The 14195-nt window shown below is 41.5% G+C and overlaps 1 protein-coding gene across 1 annotated transcript in view; it reads left to right on the plus strand.

Moving 5' to 3' along the window:
• Window positions 1-14195, plus strand: part of LOC308078176 (uncharacterized protein) — a 30969-nt gene that overhangs the window by 15540 nt on the left and 1234 nt on the right. The window contains exons 14-21 of the mRNA XM_080419300.1: window positions 771-885; window positions 1416-1517; window positions 3808-3956; window positions 6346-6637; window positions 7261-7335; window positions 8501-8566; window positions 9899-9970; window positions 12767-12920. Coding sequence (XP_080275426.1) covers window positions 771-885; window positions 1416-1517; window positions 3808-3956; window positions 6346-6637; window positions 7261-7335; window positions 8501-8566; window positions 9899-9970; window positions 12767-12920 — 1025 coding nt within the window. The remainder of the gene's footprint in view (window positions 1-770; window positions 886-1415; window positions 1518-3807; window positions 3957-6345; window positions 6638-7260; window positions 7336-8500; window positions 8567-9898; window positions 9971-12766; window positions 12921-14195) is intronic.

Raw genomic sequence — 14195 nt, forward strand, 5'->3', positions numbered from 1 at the left:
TTCATAAGAACACAAAGAACAGGGATACAGTTGACACCTTTGTCATGTTATTATCATCGTCATCAACTCTACTTTATTTGTCACGTCCCTGTTAACACATTGAGTGCCAAGAACGCATGTATGCGTTCTTTGCGTTCTTTTGAATCCATCACTTGAGTGCCAAGAACGCATAGATGCGTTTTTTTGAAAAAAAGTTTTTTTTCTTTTTTTTTTTTTGACCCAAAGACCAAGGAGATATGACTCACAGAAGATTTAAACTCTCATCCACTTCCTTGTTAACTTAAAACTTAAAAATTCTGTATCTCTGAGTACTTTTTTTTTCTCAATGAAAAACCTCTGGCATAAAACAGCTAAAAAATCTGAAATAACTCTGGCATTCAATGTGTTAAGTCTGAATTAAGCAGGCGTCTGATTTAACTCAAAGATTAAAGTTGTTAGTCTCCGGTCATGTTTACAAGATTAAAGAAAAGCCTAACATTACAATTTAGCAAAGGTTAGATTTGCAATTTCCTCAACTGGTCTTGCTTTATAACAGCAAGAACACAGGTTTAGAATGATGCCCCGAATTCTACATATTTTGCTAATTGTTTAGGAAACACAGCACTAGTGGAGGACTCCTTTTACAAGGTTTCACAAATCTCAGATTGGGACGGCCTTTAACACATTGTGGAGAAGCTGTGCGCGGCAGAGAAGAGTTTTAATATGATAACTTGATGTGTCTTTTGATAGAGAAGAGTTTTAATCTGATAACTTGATGTGTTTGTGTTCAGGAAGAGGGAGGAGAGACAGAGGAGAGCGGCGGAATCAAGGGCAGAGAAAGCAGAACAGAAGGAAGAAGAGAAAAAGAGGAAGATTGAGCAGAAAAAGGCTCAGGTTGATGAGAAGGTGAGAAACTTCAACCTTTTGCTTTGGTAAAAAAGAGGGAGAGTCACTTGATTTATTAAATGCAGCACAATGTTTCAGTCCACCTTCATAGGACATCTATATTCTGAATTAAATAATAATAAACGTATGCAGCTCAAAGTGCTTTACAGAGCAAGAATAAAGTGCTTTACAGAGCAAGAATAAAGTGCTTTTCAGAGCAAGAATAAAGTGCTTTTCAGAGCAAGAATAAAGTACAAGTGCTTTACAGAAAAAGTACACATCATTTATCAAATCAAAAAGAAAAGTAAAGCATAAAACATTAAAATAAGGCTGTCTGTCTGAGGTGTAATGAGAGTTTATTCCAAGCCGTAAAACAAACAAACCATTTATATGTTCAGGACTTTAACTAAGGCCTTTCTCTCCTACGTGTCTGTCCTGGTAAGCAGGTGTGCTAGAGGACTTTTTCTACTAACTTTGTGTCTTTCGCTATAAAGCAACTCTTTTGACTTTGTCCACCTCGCCTGTGTGTGTGTGTGTGTGTGTGTGTGTAGCTGCATGCGGAGCGCCTGGTGGAGGAGAAGCTGAAGGAGGAGGAGGTGGAGAACGGGAGGAAACGGGAGGAGGAGACGAGACTGAAGAGGATTCAACAGGCTGTAAGTTGACTGTTGACAGTACTCTGTGTCTCTATCTAAAGACTCACATTAAACAGGCTGTAAGTTGACTACTCTGTGTCTCTATCTAAAGACACACATTAAACAGGCTGTAAGTTGACTACTCTGTGTCTCTATCTAAAGACACACATTAAACAGGCTGTAAGTTGACTGTTGACAGTACTCTGTGTCTCTGTCTAAAGACACACATTAAACAGGCTGTAAGTTGACTACTCTGTGTCTCTATCTAAAGACACACATTAAACAGGCTGTAAGTTGACTACTCTGTCTCTATCTAAAGGCTCACATTAAACAGGCTGTAAGTTGACTACTCTGTCTCTATCTAAAGGCTCACATTAAACAGGCTGTAAGTTGACAGTACTCTGTCTCCTCTATCTAAAGGCTCACATTAAACAGGCTGTAAGTTGACAGTACTGTGTCTCTATCTAAAGGCTCACATTAAACAGGCTGTAAGTTGACAGTACTGTGTCTCTATCTAAAGACTCACATTAAACAGGCTGTAAGTTGACAGTACTCTGTCTCCTCTATCTAAAGACTCACATTAAACAGGCTGTAAGTTGACAGTACTGTGTCTCCTCTATCTAAAGACTCGCATTAAACAGGCTGTAAGTTGACAGTACTGTGTCTCTATCTAAAGGCTCACATTAAACAGGCTGTAAGTTGACTACTCTGTGTCTCTATCTAAAGACTCACATTAAACAGGCTGTAAGTTGACAGTACTCTGTCTCCTCTATCTAAAGACTCACATTAAACAGGCTGTAAGTTGACAGTACTGTGTCTCCTCTATCTAAAGACTCGCATTAAACAGGCTGTAAGTTGACAGTACTGTGTCTCCTCTATCTAAAGACTCGCATTAAACAGGCTGTAAGTTGACAGTACTGTGTCTCCTCTATCTAAAGACTCGCATTAAACAGGCTGTAAGTTGACAGTACTGTGTCTCTATCTAAAGGCTCACATTAAACAGGCTGTAAGTTGACAGTACTGTGTCTCTATCTAAAGACTCACATTAAACAGGCTGTAAGTTGACAGTACTCTGTCTCCTCTATCTAAAGGCTCACATTAAACAGGCTGTAAGTTGACAGTACTGTGTCTCTATCTAAAGGCTCACATTAAACAGGCTGTAAGTTGACTACTCTGTGTCTCTATCTAAAGACTCACATTAAACAGGCTGTAAGTTGACAGTACTCTGTCTCTATCTAAAGACTCACATTAAACAGGCTGTAAGTTGACAGTACTCTGTCTCCTCTATCTAAAGGCTCACATTAAACAGGCTGTAAGTTGACAGTACTGTTTCTCCTCTATCTAAAGACTCACATTAAACAGGCTGTAAGTTGACAGTACTGTGTCTCCTCTATCTAAAGGCTCACATTAAACAGGCTGTAAGTTGACAGTACTCTGTCTCTGTCTAAAGACTCACATTAAACAGGCTGTAAGTTGACAGTACTCTGTCTCTATCTAAAGGCTCACATTAAACAGGCTGTAAGTTGACAGTACTCTGTCTCTATCTAAAGGCTCACATTAAACAGGCTGTAAGTTGACAGTACTCTGTCTCTATCTAAAGGCTCACATTAAACAGGCTGTAAGTTGACTACTCTGTCTCCTCTATCTAAAGGCTCACATTAAACAGGCTGTAAGTTGACAGTACTCTGTCTCTGTCTAAAGACTCACATTAAACAGGCTGTAAGTTGACAGTACTCTGTCTCTATCTAAAGGCTCACATTAAACAGGCTGTAAGTTGACAGTACTCTGTCTCTATCTAAAGGCTCACATTAAACAGGCTGTAAGTTGACTACTCTGTCTCTATCTAAAGGCTCACATTAAACAGGCTGTAAGTTGACAGTACTCTGTCTCTATCTAAAGGCTCACATTAAACAGGCTGTAAGTTGACTACTCTGTCTCTATCTAAAGGCTCACATTAAACAGGCTGTAAGTTGACAGTACTGTGTCTCCTCTATCTAAAGACTCACATTAAACCGGCTGTAAGTTGACTACTCTGTGTCTCTATCTAAAGGCTCACCGCATAGAGCTGTCACCATTACACATTTAAGTTGACCATTAATTGTCACACAAATAATTGTACAGGGTTTAAGTGGTTTAGAATGTTCTCCTGGTGCTCAGAGGTGGTTTAGAATGTTCTCCTGGTGCTCAGAAGTGGTTTAGAAGGTTCTCCTGGTGCTCAGAAGTGGTTTAGAATGTTCTCCTGGTGCTCAGAAGTGGTTTAGAATGTTCTCCTGGTGCTCAAAGTGGTTTAGAATGTTCTCCTGTTCCACAGGAGGAGGAGGAGAGGAGTCAGCGGGCGCTGCAGGCCAAGAGGAGGGCTGAGGAGGAGGAGCAGAGGAGTAGCAAGCTGGAGGAGGCGCGGCGAGCTCAGGAGGTGAAGAAGGAACAGGAGAGGAGGGAGCGGCAGGCTGCTGCCCAAAGGTACACACTTTACTACACACTTTACTACACACTTTACTACACACTTTACTACACACTGACTACACACACTTACTACACACACTTACTACACACACTTACTACACACTTTACTACACACTTTACTACACACACTGACTACACACTTTACTACACACTTTACTACACACTTTACTACACACACTGACTACACACTTTACTACACACACTGACTACACACTTTACTACACACTTTACTACACACTTTACTACACACACTGACTACACACTTTACTACACACTTTACTACACACTTTACTACACACTGACTACACACTGACTACACACTTTACTACACACTTTACTACACACACTGACTACACACTTTACTACACACTTTACTACACACTTTACTACACACTGACTACACACTGACTACACACTGACTACACACACTTACTACACACACTGACTACACACTTTACTACACAGACTACACACTTACTACACACACTACACACTTAGTAGCTTGTAGATCTGCTATTTTCAAATAGCCAATGCAGATCTAATCTTATCTGAATGACTGTTAAAGCAGTTTGTTTAAATGAGTGAATGATGAAGCACATTTCTAATAGGCTGTTAGACTTTAACTGCTTGTCATTGTCACTTGGTAATAAAATAGGCTGCATTATGCCTTAGTTTATAAAACGTATTTTTCACAGGGATTATTTATTAGTGTGATAGATATACATGTAGGAATGGATACATGTGTCCAGATGCCTGTCAGACAATGTTGCTCCTCAGGTCTATGATGGAACAAACGGGTTCAGACAAAGTCTACACGCCCTCAGACCTGACGTGAGATCTGAGCGGGCCGTACGCTTAAAGGGATATTTCACTTTCAAAAAAACGTTTGGTCATTTTATCGTCTATTCAGGCTTTTGTGAACCCCCCAGACAGTTTATAAGTTGCTAGATTTAGTATTTAGATATTTGATATTAATTTTATCAGACACGCCCCCTTCCTATACAAACCCATTATAACTTCAAACTCCATTTTAACCATGTTAGATTCATCAAAAACACCCGTCCTTGGTTCTGGTGACTCACCCTGCCCTCCTAATGCGTGAGGGGGCCGTGTTTTTTGGATTACTTTTTTCATTTATTTTATTACATTTTTTTAATGTATTTAATTTTTTTCATTTTCCAAAAAAAATATAAAAAATAAATGAAAAAAGTTATCGAAAAAACACGGCCCCCTCGCGTATTAGGAGGGCAGTGTGAGTCACCAGAGCCAAGGACGGGTGTTTTTGATGAATCGAACGGGTTAAAATTGTAACTTGTAACTTCAAAAATGTTTGAAGTTACAATGGGTTTGTATAGGAAGGGGGCGTGTCTGATAAAATGATTATCAAATATCTAAATAATGAATCAAGCAACTTAAAAACTGTCTGGGGGCTCACTAAAGCCTGAGTAGACGATAAAATGACCAAAAGTTTTTTTGAAAGTGAAATATCCCTTTAAGTCAGAGTCAGGATATGTTGATAAATGCTGAAACTTCACTGGCAGGCTCCTCACCTGTCAGTGAGGAGCCTCCACCAGGAGGACGTAGAGCCTTTGTTCTACTCCTCCCACCCAACACTCCCTGCTGACAGGTGCCCCCCCCCCTCTCCTCCCTCCCTCCCAGCCCGTAGGAGTACGTGCAATGACCAGTATCCCCCCCCCCCCCCCCCCCCCGGCTTCCCTCCCAGAACACAGTAGTGTTCATATAGACGCTGCACCACGGTGGATTCTAACCCACAACCTCCGTGGTGGGCAGAGACTTTACCACTGAGCCACCGGAGAGCCAAGTATCAATGTGTTGTTGGTGTATGACACAGCCACGCCCTGCAGTAATAACGTCTCAATGTTGTGAGATTTTGTTTTACTTTAATCTTCTGGAAGTTCATTAACACATTGTGTGCCAGAGGTTTATTAAAATAATGTACGTTCAGTGCCTGCATATCTTCCATGCACTTACGTTGATACGTTTCGTGCTGTAGAAGCCCCGACGCGGAAGTGCACGTAAACAAAGCGTGCGTGCGAGACGGCGGAGGGTCCCGACTAACACCTGGAACAATAATATTTCTAACGCGATCCTCCATTGCAGAGTGATCGCCGATCGAAAACGGCTCATTTCCACCACGTTAAAAATAAATGGAGATATTAAGCTTTTAGTCAAGGAGCTAACATTGGAGCGGACAACCGGAAGCATTTTTTACATGGATCCACATCCGGCCTCTCCTTCTTAAAGACTCCTTGGATGATCCCAAAGATTCGTTAGAGCGCCCCACGTCGGAAAAAATATATATTTTTAAAATGGTCCGGTCCGTTTATGGCACTCAATGTGTTAATGATTGTTTTGTTGTTCTCAGGGAGCGAGCAGAGGCCGAAAAGGCTCTGGCTCTTCAACGGGAGAAGGAGAGGAGAGAGGAGCTGGAGAGAGCTGCCAGGGACAAGGAGAGGAGAGAGGAGCTGGAGAGATCTGCCAGGGACAAGGAGAGGAGAGAGGAGCTGGAGAGAGCTGCCAGGGACAAGGAGAGGAGAGAGGAGCTGGAGAGATCTGCCAGGGACAAGGAGAGGAGAGAGGAGCTGGAGAGAGCTGCCAGGGACAAGGAGAGGAGGGAGGCAGAGAAGAGAAAGGAGCTGGAAGAGCGGAGAAAGAAGGTAAACGATCAGTTTGTAACTCTTCACATCAGTATAGTAACTCACTGTATTCATGATGTAACTCTTCACATCAGTATAGTAACTCACTGTATTCATGATGTAACTCTTCACATCAGTATAGTAACTCACTGTATTCATGATGTAACTCTTCATATCAGTATAGTAACTCACTGTATTCAAGTCACTTCTCCACAATGGTTTGTGTGATTTACTCCAACACATTTAGAGGCTGTACTGGCTTTGGGGGGATGCACAATATATCCATCATATCTGTAACGGCTCATTATATAAACATTTGTTCTCTTATTGGACTGAGGTTATTTTAGCTTGACACAGTAATACAATGAAGTATAAAATAGAGCATTGATGTATTATTAAAACGTTTGATGATAATGATTACGATTAATGATTGTAACATTACAGACAGACAGACAGTGATGATAATGATTGAAAGGTGACAGACGGTGATGATAATGATTGTAACATTACAGACAGACAGACGGTGATGATAATGATTGTAACATTACAGACAGACAGACGGTGATGATAATGATTGAAAGGTTACAGACAGACAGACAGACGGTGATGATAATGATTGTCAGTAACAGTCCTCATGTCTGTAGGAAGAGCAGCAGAGACTGGCTTCAGAGGAGAGAACTGCTCAACAGAGACAGGCTGGAGCAGCATCTAAGATGCAGGTTAGTAATATACACAATCACATTTATTACAGTGTTTCTGAAGCATCTAAGATGCAGGTTAGTAATATACACACAATCACACTTATTACAGTGTTTCTGAAGCATCTAAGATGCAGGTTAGTAATATACACACAATCACATTTATCACAGTGTTTCTGAAGCATCTAAGATGCAGGTTAGTAATATACACAATCACATTTATTACAGTGTTTCTGAAGCATCTAAGATGCAGGTTAGTAATATACACACAATCACACTTATTACAGTGTTTCTGAAGCATCTAAGATGCAGGTTAGTAATATACACACAATCACATTTATCACAGTGTTTCTGAAGCATCTAAGATGCAGGTTAGTAATATACACACTATCACACTTATTACAGTGTTTCTGAAGCATCTAAGATGCAGGTTAGTAATATACACAATGACATTTATTACAGTGTTTCTGAAGCATCTAAGATGCAGGTTAGTAATATACACACTATCACACTTATTACAGTGTTTCTGAAGCATCTAAGATGCAGGTTAGTAATATACACACTATCACACTTATCACAGTGTTTCTGAAGCATCTAAGATGCAGGTTAGTAATATACACACTATCACACTTATTACAGTGTTTCTGAAGCATCTAAGATGCAGGTTAGTAATATACACACAATCACACTTATTACAGTGTTTCTGAAGCATCTAAGATGCAGGTTAGTAATATACACACTATCACACTTATCACAGTGTTTCTGAAGCATCTAAGATGCAGGTTAGTAATATACACACTATCACACTTATTACAGTGTTTCTGAAGCATCTAAGATGCAGGTTAGTAATATACACAATCACATTTATTACAGTGTTTCTGAAGCATCTAAGATGCAGGTTAGTAATATACACACAATCACATTTATCACAGTGTTTCTGAAGCATCTAAGATGCAGGTTAGTAATATACACACTATCACATTTATTACAGTGTTTCTGAAGCATCTAAGATGGCATTAATTGGCGTTACGACTAAATTAGGGAGAGAAAGGGGTAGAAAAACGTGACATTTGAGCACAGCTTGTTTTAGTTGTTTAGGTAAGCTCATCCCACGCAGGATTCCTCTTGTTGTTTGAACCATCCTATCAGATTTCAGACTAATATTCACACGGTTCCTTCCTCACAGCAAAGTGCAGCAAAGCAGCCGTTAAAGAAGACTGCAGCCGGCCTCAACGTGACGGTGGACATGGAGGTGAGATGTTATCTTTATTAAAGCTGTGTTCTGTAGTCATCTTTGCTGCCTGGTGTTGGTTCAGTATTTCTCCAGCTCTTTAGTAAACAGAAAGTCCTTCTTCAGATGAATGCAGTCAGGAGGGAGAACGTGTTAATCAGCTTCAATGTGATCCTGTTCCAGATCTCTTCCATTTCACTCGTTTATCCTGGATGAGTCCTCGCTCCTGATCGAATAGAATTGTGTTTAGTAAAGAGCTGGATAGAGCCCTCTTACTTATGTGTGTGTGTGATCTCTATCTCAGCTGTTGCATCATTAAAGCTGGGCTCAGACTAGAGGAGTATTCACATCTTACACACTATAGCAGGGGTCTTCAACAGGGGGGCCGGGACCCCTAGGGGGTCCTCAGAGTTACTACAGGGGGTCCGCTAAATCTTTGTGTTATGATTTTTTTTTCTTCCCTTAACCACCGAACCCTATTCATCCCTTTTCTGAGGAGAACATTAGCCAAACATAGCAGATCTACAAGCTCACAACTGCGAGGCGTTGTGAGCTTGTAGATCTGCTATTTTTGGTGCAGAGGGAAAAAAGAGCAGACCAAGTAACAAAAAAAGTTTAATCTGAAACACAATTGTATCCAATATAGAGGGGGTCCCTGCTTTATCTCTCTCAGCTAAGGGGTCCCTGCTTTATCTCTCTCAGCTAAGGGGTCCCTGCTTTATCTCTCTCAGCTAAGGGGTCCCTGCTTCATCTCTCTCTCAGCTAAGGGGTCCCTGCTTTATCTCTCTCAGCTAAGGGGTCCCTGGCCTGAAAACGTTGAAGACCCCTGCACTATAGGATAATCACTCCTGACCAACATCAAAGGATCTGTAGTGAGCTCACATTAAACCTCTATGGTTATGATAGAACAACATAGTTCATCCTTTTTGAATCTCTTCATTCCGTGTTCAGTTTTATCAGCAGAAACATGGCTGTTCTCTGGCGTTCACAAAGAACATGTTTCTCTGATTGGTGTTTTAACAAACCCTCTTCATCTGCTGATCTGTAAGACCTCACATTAATATCTGCTGATCTGTAAGACCTCACATTAATATCTGCTGATCTGTAAGACCTCACATTAATATCTGCTGATCTGTAAGACCTCACATTAATATCTGCTGATCTGTAAGACCTCACATTAATATCTGCTGATCTGTAAGACCTCACATTAATATCTGCTGATCTGTAACACCTCACATTAATATCTGCTGATCTGTAAGACCTCACATTAATATCTGCTGATCTGTAACACCTCACATTAATATCTGCTGATCTGTAAGACCTCACATTGACGCTGCTCTCTCTCTCTTGCAGAGCTCTGTGATGAAGACTCCGGTGGGGAAGGGGATGAAGGCTGCTGGGCTCAATGTGACCATGGACGTTGAGGTAAACCCAGCATGATGTGTAGAACAACTACCATCAATAGTACCTGACAGGACGTCTGAATATGGAATTAAAGCTGGTTCTTTATATGAGAAAAATACAGAATGGTACAAACTATCACTTGGCACTCACTTCCATTCATTCACTCTGAGCTAGTATGACTCAACATCACTGAATAACAACAACCAGAATGTATAGTATGGTATAATATATAGTATGGTATAATATATAGTATGGCTCGACATCACTGAATAACAACAACCACAATGTAGAGTATGGTATAATATATAATATAGTATGGTATAATGTATAGTATGGCTCAACATCACTGAATAACAAGTGATGTTTTTGGGCTCTGCAGCCCCAAAACATAATTTTGGGGTCCTTGACATGAAAAGGTTTGAGAACCACTAGCCTACGCATACCGGGACTAACTTTTTTTTGATACGATGCAGTCATACAGAAAAAGCTAAAAATCAAGCAGAGTTATTGTCCCGCTGTCTCACTTTCAACACAGAGCGAGTGAGTCCCAGTGAGTGGAGGGGGTGGGGGGGGGGGGGGGGGTGATCACAGACAAGGCTAGTGTGAGAGTAGATGTCAGATCATAATACATTTAACACATTGATTGCCAAGATCGTTTTTAAGAAAAAAAAAAAAAACCCAAAGAGATGACCAAGGAGATATGATTAGTCGAAGATCTAGACTCCTATCCACTTCCTTGTTAACTTAAAACTTTTTGTATCTAACATTAATTGTAATTTTGTAACTCAGCTCCTGAGTACTTTTTTTTTTCAATGACAAATCTCTGGCAATAAACTGCAAAAAATCTGAAATAACTCTGGCAATCAATGTGTTAAGAGCATACCAACGTGGTCATTAAAATGTCAACTATAACGGATGTGACCGGCCACGGATGCATATTCAGATGTACTGAAACGTGGTACAGTTCGTTTGTAAGTGAACCGGTACTCTGTACTACCGACGGGATTCCCCCCCCCCTTTTTTTTGTACATATATTTTTTAAATGCTTTTTTTTGTACATAGTGGTATTTTTTTTTAATGTATTAACTGTATTTTCATGTTGATTTTTGAACTGTTTGGTTGCTACTATATATGTCTATGAAATTAACTCAAGGACCCCAACGGAAACAAGTCCGCAAGGACTTTTTTGGCCGGACCTTTTAGACAAAAGCATTATAAATGTAACTGTTGTTTTACATTCTTTTGCCTCATAAAAATTTCAATCAATCAATTCAGTCGGTACCATTAAAAGTACCGACTTCGGTGCTCAACCCTGGTTGTCTCTCCTCAGTCTCCACAGTCCTACTGATGGTTGTCATGTGTTGTGTCTCTCCTCAGTCCTACTGATAGTTGTCATGTGTTGTGTCTCTACAGCAGTCTCCACAGTCCTACTGATAGTTGTCATGTGTTGTCTCTCCACAGTCCTACTGATAGTTGTCATGTGTTGTGTCTCCTCAGTCCTACTGATAGTTGTCATGTGTTGTGTCTCCTCAGTCCTACTGATAGTTGTCATGTGTTGTGTCTCCTCAGTCCTACTGATAGTTGTCATGTGTTGTCTCTCCTCAGTCCTACTGATAGTTGTCATGTGTTGTGTCTCTACAGCAGTCTCCACAGTCCTACTGATAGTTGTCATGTGTTGTGTCTCCTCAGTCCTACTGATAGTTGTCATGTGTTGTCTCTCCTCAGTCCTACTGATAGTTGTCATGTGTTGTGTCTCTCCTCAGTCTCCACAGTCCTACTGATAGTTGTCATGTGTTGTCTCTCCTCAGTCCTACTGATAGTTGTCATGTGTTGTGTCTCTCCTCAGTCCTACTCATAGTTGTCATGTGTTGTGTCTCTCCTCAGTCTCCACAGTCCTACTGATAGTTGTCATGTGTTGTCTCTCCTCAGTCCTACTGATAGTTGTCATGTGTTGTCTCTCCTCAGTCCTACTGATAGTTGTCATGTGTTGTGTCTCTCCTCAGTCCTACTCATAGTTGTCATGTGTTGTGTCTCTCCTCAGTCTCCACAGTCCTACTGATAGTTGTCATGTGTTGTCTCTCCTCAGTCCTACTGATAGTTGTCATGTGTTGTGTCTCTCCTCAGTCCTACTGATAGTTGTCATGTGTTGTCTCTCCTCAGTCCTACTGATAGTTGTCATGTGTTGTCTCTCCTCAGTCCTACTGATAGTTGTCATGTGTTGTGTCTCTCCTCAGTCCTACTCATAGTTGTCATGTGTTGTGTCTCTCCTCAGTCTCCACAGTCCTACTGATAGTTGTCATGTGTTGTCTCTCCTCAGTCCTACTGATAGTTGTCATGTGTTGTCTCTCCTCAGTCCTACTGATAGTTGTCATGTGTTGTGTCTCTCCTCAGTCCTACTCATAGTTGTCATGTGTTGTGTCTCTCCTCAGTCTCCACAGTCCTACTGATAGTTGTCATGTGTTGTCTCTCCTCAGTCCTACTGATAGTTGTCATGTGTTGTGTCTCTCCTCAGTCCTACTGATAGTTGTCATGTGTTGTCTCTCCTCAGTCCTACTGATAGTTGTCATGTGTTGTCTCTCCTCAGTCCTACTGATAGTTGTCATGTGTTGTGTCTCTCCTCAGTCCTACTCATAGTTGTCATGTGTTGTGTCTCTCCTCAGTCTCCACAGTCCTACTGATAGTTGTCATGTGTTGTCTCTCCTCAGTCCTACTGATAGTTGTCATGTGTTGTGTCTCTCCACAGTCCTACTGATAGTTGTCATGTGTTGTGTCTCTCCACAGTCCTACTGATGGTTGTCATGTGTTGTGTCTCTACAGCAGTCTCCACAGTCCTACTCCATCACTCCTAAAGGTGGAAACAAGCCGGTGAAGTTGAGCTCCAACCCAGACGACTACGGGATGGACCAGAACAGCGATGACTCCACTGACGACGAGTCAGCGCCACGGAAACCCATCCCGTCCTGGGCTGAAGGTATGAATGAAGACTCTTAGTTTAGGAAGATTGCCCCAACCCACGCCTCGCCATTAGAGGAGGAATGGTACAAAAATGGTGTCCTGCGTGAGTCTCTTTTCCCGGTGTTTCGCCCAGGTGGACGGGGGTTTTGAGGTTGGGTTTAGGCATCATTTCTGTGAGGTAGGGGTTACGGTTAAGGTTAGGGTTAGGCATAGTGTTTGAAGTTAAATGTTAGGGCTTAGGCCAGGGGTCATCGCCATGCTGGCTTGTAGTGGACATTTTTGTAAAAATTATATTTTTGCCACAGACATTCAAAATGAGTGGACAACTAGAAAAAGTCTCCGCCAGGTCAGGTAGATTATTGTGGCCTACTGGTGGCGCTATAATAGGCCAATGTGAAAAGGGTGCAATTTCTTCTTAGGCCTTGCACGAGAGTCGGACACTGCATTCATGATTTGAGGCATTTTGTTCCGAAAATGTGGTTTGCTAAATTAGACCTGCTGGTGGCGCTATAACAGGCCAATGTGAAAAGGGTGGCATTTCTTCCTCGGCCTAATGGGAATGTGCGTGCAAAATTTCACGGAAATCGTACACTGCGTTCATGATTTGAGGAATTTTGTTCAAAAGGGACCTATCCTGCAGACTTTGGAAGCCAATGTTAGCCAAGTAGGATGGAATATGAAATATCAGACACATCCATCTTGATCACATGACTAAAGAGATACTGTGGACCGATTTGCGGTTTTACAAAACTCAGCCTCCTGGTGGCGCTCTAAAGGCATATGTGAAAAATGCAGGGCAAAGGTTTTTCCTTGGCCTCTAAGGAGTGTGCGTGCAAAGTTTCACGCAGATCGGTGCAGTTATAGCTAAAAACGCAAATCGCCTGTTATAGCGCCACCATGAGGCTGATGTGAACGTTTCAAGTGGCATTTCTTCCTGGGCCAAGTGGGAATCTCTGTGGAAAATTTCAAATCGCATGCGTTCATGATTTGAGGCATTTTGCTCAAAATGAACCAATCCTGCAAACTTTGGAAGCCAATTTTAGCCAATCAGGATGGAATATGGAAAATCAGAGACAGATCCGTGTTGATCACATGGCTATAGAGATACTGTGTACCGATTTGCGTGTTTTTTGGACAAAATCTGTAGGAGTAATAGCAAAAAATGTGTTTTGCAAAAGTCGGCCTCATGGTGGCGCTATGACGGGCTGATCTGAAAAATGTGGGGCAGAGGTTCTGCTGTGGCATCCAGGGAGTATGTGTGCGTAGTTTCACAGCGACAGGGCGGAGATTA

The sequence above is a fragment of the Gymnoscopelus braueri genome, assembly GCF_963280865.1.
Source record: "Gymnoscopelus braueri genome assembly, chromosome: 22".
NCBI classification, from domain to species: Eukaryota; Metazoa; Chordata; class Actinopteri; order Myctophiformes; family Myctophidae; genus Gymnoscopelus; species Gymnoscopelus braueri.